The 9,828-nt window shown below is 51.1% G+C and overlaps 1 protein-coding gene across 1 annotated transcript in view; it reads right to left on the reverse strand.

The window, feature by feature from the left end:
• Nucleotides 1-1,571: 1,571 nt before the first annotated feature.
• LOC135897487 (FGGY carbohydrate kinase domain-containing protein-like) overlaps nt 1,572-9,828 on the reverse strand; it is a 69,021-nt gene continuing 60,764 nt past the window's right edge. Inside the window, exons 10-12 of the mRNA XM_065426110.1 lie at nt 6,666-6,740; nt 5,132-5,252; nt 1,572-1,898 (exon numbers count right to left, since the gene is read on the reverse strand). Coding sequence (XP_065282182.1) covers nt 1,639-1,898; nt 5,132-5,252; nt 6,666-6,740 — 456 coding nt within the window. The 3' untranslated portion in view covers nt 1,572-1,638. The remainder of the gene's footprint in view (nt 1,899-5,131; nt 5,253-6,665; nt 6,741-9,828) is intronic.

Below are 9,828 nucleotides of genomic sequence, written 5' to 3' on the forward strand. Positions count from 1 at the left end.
GAATGCGAGAACTCGCTTGCGCAGCGTCGTTGTCTTTGATTTATGTCAGACTGGGACATAGATCTGCGAAGGATTTTCTAACTACCTTCATTAAGACGAAGCTTTCATAGCGAACCCTCCGACACCCTCTTGACCGTTGTCTTGCTGATTTAGGCGCAAGCGTCACATAGTGTAGCATGTGCGCGCGTGCCAGTTTACATTGGGCCACGGGCGGAATAAATTAAGTGGCAAGCTAATAATCACCCTTAACCCCGTCTTTGGCGTCGTACTTCTTTCAGTGTACGCCTGTCCTCTCTCTCTTTTTCACTCGACAAACGTGGGGTGAGCGCCCGTCGCGTCCTCTAGACCAGCCGTGGCTGCGCTGGTTGTCCACGCGGCCCAGTACACGCGCGGCCCGTGCGCTGTATTGTAGCGAAGTGACGCAGCCGTCAGATATCAGACGCATCAGCTCACCCGGGAGACGAAGATGAATGGGGCTGAGTTCTGGCAGGGTCAAGTCCAAATGCGCAGGTACGACGACGAGAGTAGCATTTGAACAACTAGGTTTGTTCACTTGGCATCTGCCGTAAGTTTAAACTGCGCAAAAATCTACAAACAGAACGATGTCATACCCGTCGTCGTCGGCCTGTCTGACCGGCCTGGTCTCCCGTGGTGAAGTTGCGTTGTCCGCTGCTGTCTACTTGCTCACTCTAAAAACTACTCGAACTATTCCTTAAACAAGTTTACACAGCATCTAAGAGACACTTTTCTCCGCCAATGCGGTATTTCATTACTCTGACCAATCAGGCAAGCCGACATCACCCAATGAGCGTCAGAGTTCAAGGGGCCACGAACTGGTCGCGTCAACACTCCGTACACAAAAGCACTTTGACCATAACTAGTCGGCTTTTGACAGCCGAGCGTGGGAAGAGGGCGCGTCAGGTGCACGTGTGACGTCAGGCGCGGCGGCCGGGCGGCAGTACACGACCGCGGCGCCGTCGCGGTTATTCGTGTACAAAGATTTCCCCCGCGTCGAGGAGCCCACGAAATTCCCCGAAGGAAAGCAAAGAGGCCCGCGCTATACTCTTTTCGCGACAGTATCTAGTTTTCGGAGACGCCGTGACGCCAGACGCAGCACGAAGCCCCGTGCGCTCCCCGCTACCTGCGCTCTTCATCACGCCAGCGTTGCTGTGGCGAGGGCTCGACGTCATTGAGTGAGAGCTGTTCGGGTTTGTATGTGGGCGCGTGACACCGTGCTTGTGAATTTAATTTGAAAGTGAATGTTTAGTACAATTTGAACGGCCAATAAAGCTTAGTTCATATAGTTTGATATTTCGCTGTCGCTATAGTAAGCGGGACTGTGACATTTTGTTTTTATTCACTGACTACTTTCATTGGTGTAAGACTCACCAATCTGAGCTTCTACAGTCATACATAGTTTCAATGTTCAAACAGCCCTAATTTCTTGTTTGTAACGATAGGCTAAACGAGTTGCATTGCCACAACTTTACGTAACTTTTCCAACCTCAAATTTAAATATTAATTTCCTTTGAGTTGTTCAATTATATAGTGAAAAGTAACAGCTGTCTACGTTACATGGCGACAAAAGCCCCGACGTTTATTTTCATTTCCCCAACAACAAACTAAGAGACACTGAAATCAAGAGCACGGTGATGGTGGTCTTCCGCCTGACATGATTTCCCTAAGATGCCGCTGGCAGTCCAGCAGGGCATGGAACGCAGCGTACTTGGCGTCGTGGAACCCACGCTCGCTGGACCGCGGCGTCAGCACGCGACCCGAGCCGCCCATGCGTTGCATGGCCTCCGTCACGCTTGAATAGCGGCCGCTGGCGCTAGCAGCCAAGATGGCGCCACCAAGGAGCACCGACTCCGTCTCCGTAGGCAGTAGCACAGGCAAACCTGCATCGATAAGGCTGTCACGTTACGCTGTCCGCCTTTTTCCGAAGTTATGTAGACGGAGAAAGGAAACGGAGAGAGAAAGCAAGGAGAGGAAAGGCTGATGAGCGTCCGATTTGTTATCCTACAATGAGAGTAAGGGAACAGAAAGAGGGAGAAAGGGAGCACTGCGTGCGTGCGAGAGGACGCACAGGTTGAACTATAAGCGGTCACTCACGCCGGTGCACTTCAAAAACTGCGACAGTACACGGACAGCTTTTTTGTGCCACGGTCCGAGCCGGTTTAAAGCTCACCCAAGTGAGAGGCGTTCGACGCAGTAGCGAGGACAGGTGCATATCAGATGCTCATAGGTTTTCTCACACCTTCAGCACTCACACTTCGGGCTATCAGCCATTTCAACACGGTAAAAGTAAGCGTTCACAAACCCCACTAAAAGCCATAAGCGGTACAACAATTTACTTCTTCGAAGCGGGAGAGGTTAGGTGGCACTCGTAGCCGTCGCCAGCGGTCTAACCTAGGCATCCATTTCGTTTGGCGAGGACGGACGTTGCCAGTGAAATTCGTCTGATTGCCTGCAAATAGAGAGTGAGAGATACAAAGGCAATCTAGGAAGACCAACCAGACGCACGTCCGGTTTGCTACGTACCCTACACAGTGTACAAGAGGAAATAATCATACAAAGGGGAAGGCAGCGCCAGCTATTCCACGGGCGGATGAGCAGAGCTAGCAGGACAAGTAGCGCCAATCCGCGCTCCTCCTCTGCTTTTCCACCTCTCCTCTGTCTTACGAAAGCGAAAGTGCCGTCATGGTGTTTCTGCCGCACCCATGGCTGCGGCGCTTTCTCCGCCACACTGCTGGCGGTGCTACGCGCTAAAGACCCTTGCTCACTGCCCTCGTCCAGCAGTAGACGCGACGGAGGGGCATTGTAGCGCCAACTAAAGCGCCAACCCGCTCTCCTCTCCTTTTTCGATTTCCCGAAGCGCAAGTGCGCCCAGGCTCCTCAAACGTTCGGGCTGCTGCAAAAAAGTCGCCGCCCGAAAGGCGAGCCATCGAGTGCGATTGCACATTAGTGGACAGCTATACGAAGTGAGGATAGTAGTTTTATCACCCGTATAAGCTTGTCAACAAAGCCATACCAACTAAATTAACAAGCGAGGTGTCACGCGCGCACAAGCGAGCATAAACACATCTCGGTCGATCGCCGCAGAAACTGGCTTCAAAGCGCTGGCCTGGGGAAACGCGGCAGCAGCAGAGAGCGAAGTGACATTAGTGCTGTCTATCCCTTCAACACAAAGTGAGTGGCGAGAACGCACATCATGCACAAAGCTATGAGAAAAGTTTACATCCTTTGAGTCGTATGTTGTCACACAACAATATTTCTTGTCCACATTTCCTTTCTTTAACGCTGCGAGCCCGGTACTTCCCAGTAACGAACGGCGTGCGCGTTATCAGCATTACATAGCGTTGACGACAGGAAAGTAGCGGTCGCGGCGTTTTCAAGAAAGGAAGCGCAAGCAAGGCAGTTGACGATTATTGTTGTGCGGCAGATATACACCCCAAAGGGTGCAAACTTTTTTTAGAGTGCAACGCAGACCGCTCTCAATATACGGCCGCGTGACCGCGCGTAGCCGCCACATGCGCAGTTGCAGCCGGAGTAGGCCTCGCAAAGTTGGATGCCTCGGGCACGCGCGGCGGAAGACTGCGCGCTTCCTCCCCGCTTTCGTCGCCTTCACGCGGGTGAGATTGAGCAACGACAGCCTGCTCCCCACGTACGCTTTCACTCGCACGTACAGTTTAGGGCGTGCCACGACGCTTATCGCCGTTGGACTTTATACGGAACCTCATGGCGATGGCGACACCGACGGAAGGAACACGCTTGGAGTGTCCATATAATTGATATCGCAATAAAGTACGCCTCCATTCCACACTGTGAAAGTGGATGTACAGCATAGCTAGTGCGGACGTTGGGCAAGCACCAGCACCCCAACTAAAGTAACAGACGACGTTACACAAGCGCCACCACCATTAGCGACGTGCGTCAGACGCACGGGTGAGGAAGTCCAGCATACATCATTCTTCTATGCCATCGGCCAAGCGCCAGTACCGTATCGAACTAAATTAATGCTTAAAGGTAAACACATGATTTACACACAAGCAACAGACGTGACTGCCTCGGATTGTCACTCGAATATACGAGAAAACATAAATCTGTTACGCGGGAACTGCTGCCGTTTGAAGTCTGTCCGAGTGGCTGCGGCCGCTAGGTGGTGGTACCGTTAGCACAGCATACATCCTTATTTCTGTAGGGCCTCCGCCTAGCGCAAGTGCGTTAAGGAAGTAAGTGAACTTCTCATAATAAAATTCGTCAGAACATTTGTGAATTACGACTTACACACAACTTGCAGACGTGATAGCATCGGCTTGTTTTTTGAATATGTGAGAAAACTTAATTCTGATACGCGAAAACTCAAACACAAACTCCTTTTGCAGCTGCAACGTTTTGGGTGGACACGTCACGTAATATCCCGACCAACTAGAGGGTGACAGCTTCACTGTAAAAAGCGTAAGTGCAGTGAAGGGGTGTTCTGCAGACCTACAGGAAGAGGTTGAGAAGTGGGTCATGGCGGTTAGTTGATTTTGGTGGAGCGACTATCCGCAAGGTTTTCGAAGAAGTAAGGGCCCAACTAAAGTGGCATCAGAAAAAAACTAAACTAAACCGGAGGGACGTCAAAAAATATGGGCGCTTACTCTGACATTTTGTTAACACTTTCACCTAACAGAGTTGTATTGTTAATCGTAACCGGACAATAAATTGGTATGACGGCGTTGGCTTAAAGTACCAAGTAGATTGTCCACTCTGTAGAAGCCTGTTGAAAAACTGAACTTCAGGCAAGCCTCTTGCAAAAGACGCCATCTGTACAACTTAGAAAACAAGGTGGTCTCTCGCGTGGTCGTGCTATCCACACTGAAAACGTACCGGCTTGTTCATGGGGTATCAAGAATAAATTCGTGAAGACGGGAGCACGTGCTTCAAGGAAGCAGTTACCCAACGACAAGGTTTATTTCCATAGTGAAACATACGGCCGTAGCCGGACTCTCCTCTGCTTGGCACACATTCGACGGATCGTAGGGTGTTTATGCCCTTCTGTTTTGATATCTATAATGCCGATAATTTAACTGGACCTGTCTGATGTAGAAAACGTTCCTTCGAGCGTTTACGTGCACTTCACACTCACCAGTGGCGTCCGCGAGCAACCGCACGTAGAGTGGGTTCTTGGCCAGACCCCCACACGTCAGTAGGCCGGACAACGAGTGGCCTGTGCTGGTCAGGGTGTCTATGATGTGTCGTGACCCGTACTGCGACAAGTATCAAGATGGTGATTACACTGGCGACATCAGCGGACAGAACAAGTACAGGTACGGATATTTTTTTGTGTGCGGACACTTTTTGCTCGCCCCCCCCCCCAAAAAAAAAATATGTATTCGTAACTTACAAGCACAACCTGAGATTGTCCAGTGCACTGTAAAGTTCACAACTCCAAGTTCGGACAGCTGTCCTCGATATAAAGTTACACTCATTGGTAAGGAAGAAATTCGTCTTCATCCGTATAATTTTGCTCATGGAAGTACCCCTTCAGCAGTATGAAAGAAAACACTCAAATTCCTTTAAAGATGCTGTTACGGCTTAACGCAGATGTCCCGCACAATACCACTCATTGTGACCAACTTATCGAGAAGAAACCTGCTTGTTACGCATTAAGATGGCAGGTTCGAATTTACGTGCCACGAGCATTCGCTGCTTAGAAACCAATTCGGTGCATTCACAAAGGAAAGGCATAGCTTGGCAGCTACCGAACACAAAAGCCACTGCGGTTTCTAAACTCAGGCAAAAGTTAGGAAAACACACTCTGTTAAGGGAATATGAACGCTTGCCCTAGTTGTGCGCAAGAAACTAATGCAGTGGAGGAGGAAAGTACGCGATGGGTGAGGAGGTTCGACTCCCGCAGGCGGCAAGTCTTTCTTTTTTTTTTCATCCACTTGCATTTACCATGAGCTTATCATTTCTACAGTTCAATTAAAAACTACGAGTAATTTCTCCTACAAGTTTCTTGGGTTCGCATGCTTGTAAATAACAAAAATAATGCCCCTCGATCGATCTTCTTCACATATACGTATACAGTGTCCCACGCAACTTGCGCTTAAATATCAAAACATGCGAGTGCCACGTAGCTGGACAAAACCAGTCATGTTGTTGGCGTCGCTTGGAAACAAGTCCGGCTTTTCTTATATTTTGCCTAAACGCATAATTAGCATTAATTAATAAGCTTCTGAAATATTATAATCAGAGTAAAATTGCCAACAAGAAAATTGTAGGCCATCATAAAAAGTTGCCGATCCATCTTTCTGCTGCTCAGTAAGTGCGACATAAAAGCTTTTTTCAGGCGCTAAAGAAAGCGTGCTTTTGCGGGCTACTTTCAGGCTTGGAAATAATTCGAAGAGAATCACGAACCGCGTACGTTTTACGTTATCCGACTCCTTTCTGTGCCTGCAGCTGTCCTCTTTCTATCACACAGTATAATCCATAGTAGGCTCCTTTGTGTCGCCTACTTCCACCATGGTGTCTCTAAGCGTTACACCTATCAGTTTCTATTCTATCATTCGTTGCACGGTCATTAGCTGCTTAACCAACTCACCTCGCGTACAGTCAACGCGTAGTAGACCTGGCCCTGGCGATATGTCGAGGCCAGGCCTAAATTTGAGTTAACTCACCGCCAATGCTTGAAGCGTAGCGAGGTACAGCCTCGCGAGGTCCTCCTCGTCAGCCGACAGCGTCAGTCCGCAGATCTGCGTCATGCATAGACTGCGTCAGTTCCCTTGCTTTTTTTCCGGCTATTTCGATATTGCTACATCTGTAACCCAGTCGTCTCGTGCAAAGTACATGCGATGACGTGCCGTTACGAGCTGCTATTTGAGTCACGTGTAATTTGATGTATGTGACGCACGGAAATGATTCGATGCGCTAGCGGATGTCACGTGCTTCTGACTCGTGTAAACGCTGCAATAGCTGTGCACGCAAGTTAATATTTACAGTGAACGAAACATTTGCTGCAGGTTCCCTTCTGTCGCGGCTGAGAGCGCGGAGCAGGCACCAGTGCACGTATACAAAACAGCTAGCCACCACGGGTCTCTTGCTTCTCCGACACGGGCCATATACAGTGGCGTAGCTAGGTCGTCTGGCACCCGGGGCCCATAGGTCTTCTGTCACTCCCCTCCCCGGGTGTAGCCGGCGGAAAGAGGGGTGTCTTCAGACGTATATGACACCCCCCCTCCCCCTCACTGGCCCCTTGCACCCGGGGCCCACAGCCCCCCGGCCCTCCCTGTTGCTACGCCACTGGCCACATAGCTAAAAGGAACGCATTCGAGTGTGACCCCCCAGAGACGGATACTTCTTTTCATAACGACAATGCCGTGAACGCTACACAAGTACTGTGGTCATAGAACTAAACGGGATAAACTAAATGACCATTTTTCATGAGGGCAAAAGGTTCCTGTTATATTCAATTCGGCACTCTGAACAGCTGATTATTTTTTATTTTTACTTGTTTCCCTTGTGATGCCTTTTTCACCGCATTTTTCTCGTGTATTAATTTAATGTTTCATATATATATCCATATTTTTCTTTTTTTTCTCGTGTTTCAATTCCGTGAATATTACTTTGCATTGTATACGCGTGACAAGAACATTTTACTGTTACATACTCTTTTTTTATTGTTCTCTTTTGTCAATTTATTTTTCTCTTTGACCTTGATTTTGCTCCCCCCTTATGTAATGCCTTCGGGCCTTTAAGGGAAAAATAAATGACATGAAATGAAATCCGTCCGTCCGTTCGTCCGTTCATCCATCCGTCCGTCCGTCCGTCCATCCGTTCGTTCGTTCGTTCGTTCGTTCGTTCGTTCGTTCGTCCGTCCGTTCGTTCGTTCGTTCGTTCGTTCGTTCGTTCGTTCGTTCGTTCGTTCGTTCGTTCGTCCGTCCGTCTGTCCGTCCGTCCGTCCGTCCGTTCGTTCGTTCGTTCGTTCGTCCATCCGTCCGTCCATCCGTCCGTCCGTTCGTCCGTCCGTTCGTTCGTTCGTTCGCTCGTTCGTTCGTTCGTCCGTCCGTCCGTTCGTTCATTCGTTCGTTCATTCGTTCGTCCGTCCGTCCGTCCGTCCGTTCGTCCGTTCGTTCGTTCGTTCATCCGTTCGTCCGTCCGTTCGTTCATTCCTTCGTTCTTCCGTCCGTTCGTTCGTCCATCCGTCCGTCCGTCTGTCCGTACGTTCGTTCGTTCGTTCGTCCATCCGTCCGTTCGTCCGTCCGTTCATCCATCCGTCCGTCCGTCCGTCCATCCGTTCGTTCGTTCGTTCGTTCATCCGTCTGTTCGTTCGTTCGTTCGTTCGTTCATTCGTCCGTCCGTTCGTTCGTCCGTCCGTTCGTTCGTTCGTTCGTTCGTTCGTTCGTTCGTTCGTTCGTTCGTTCGTTCGTCCATCCGTCCGTCCGTCCGTCCGTTCGTTCGTTCGTCCATCCGTTCGTTCGTCCGTCCATCCATCCGTCCGTCCGTCCGTCCGTCCATCCGTCCGTTCGTTCGTTCGTTCGTCCGTCCGTCCATCCGTTCGTTCCCTTCGTCCGTCTGTCCGTCCGTCCGGTCGTCCGTCCGTCCGTCCGTTCGTCCATCCGTCCGTCCGTCCGTCCGTCCGTTCATTCGTTCGTTCGTTCGTTCGTTCGTTCGTCCGTCCGTCCGTCCGTTCGTTCGTTCGTTCGTTCGTTCGTTCGTTCATTCGTTCGTCCGTCCGTCCGTCCGTTCGTCCGTTCGTTCATTCCTTCGCTCTTCCGTCCGTCCGTCTGTCCGTCCGTCCGTCCGTCCGTCCGTTCTTTCGTTCGTCCATCCGTCCGTCCATCCGTCTGTTCGTTCGTTCGTTCGTCCATCCGTCCGTTCGTCCATCCGTCCGTTCGTCCGTCCGTCCGTTCGTTCCGTCTGTCCGTCCGTCCGTTCTTTAGTTCGTCCATCCGTCCGTCCATCCGTTCGTTCGTTCGTCCATCCGTTCGTTCATCCCTTCGTTCTTCCGTCCGTCCGTCCGTACGTTCGTTCGTTCGTTCATCCATCCGTCCGTCCGTTCGTTCGTCCGTCCATCCATCCGTCCGTTCCTTCATCCGTCCGTCCGTCCGTCCGTTCGTTCATTCGTTCGTTCGTTCGTTCGTTCGTTCATTCCTTCGTCCGTCCGTCGTCCGTTCGTTCGTCCGTCCGTTCGTTCATTCCTTCGTTCTTCCGTCCGTCCGTTCGTTCGTTCGTCCATCCGTCCGTTCGTTCGTTCGTTCGTTCGTCCGTCCGTCCATCCGTTCGTTCCGTTCGTCCGTCTGTCCGTCCGTCCATTCGTCCGTCCGTTCGTTCGTCCGTCCGTCCGTCCGTCCGTCCGTCCGTTCGTTCGTTCGTTCGTTCGTCCGTCCGTCCGTCCGTCCGTCCGTCCGTTCGTCCGTCCGTCCGTCCGTCCGTCCGTTCATTCGTTCGTTCGTTCGTTCGTTCGTCCGTCCGTCCGTTCGTTCGTTCGTTCGTGCGTTCGTTCGTTCATTCGTTCGTCCGTCCGTCCGTTCGTCCGTCCGTTCGTTCGTTCGTTCGGTCGTCCTTTCGTCCGTTCGTTCATTCCTTCGCTCTTCCGTCCGTCCGTCTGTCCGTCTGTCCGTCCGTCCGTTCTTTCGTTCGTCCATCCATCCGTCCGTCCGTCTGTTCGTTCGTTCGTTCTTCCATCCGTCCGTTCGTCCGTCCGTCCGTTCGTTCGTTCGTTCGTTCGTTCATTCGTTCGTTCGTTCGTTCATTCGTTCGTCCGTCCGTCCGTCCGTTCGTTCGTTCGTTCGTTCGTTCGTTCGTCCGTCCGTTCGCTCATTCCTTCGTTCTTCCGTCCGT

Source organism: Dermacentor albipictus, chromosome 9, assembly GCF_038994185.2.
Source record: "Dermacentor albipictus isolate Rhodes 1998 colony chromosome 9, USDA_Dalb.pri_finalv2, whole genome shotgun sequence".
In the NCBI taxonomy this organism is placed as follows: domain Eukaryota; kingdom Metazoa; phylum Arthropoda; class Arachnida; order Ixodida; family Ixodidae; genus Dermacentor; species Dermacentor albipictus.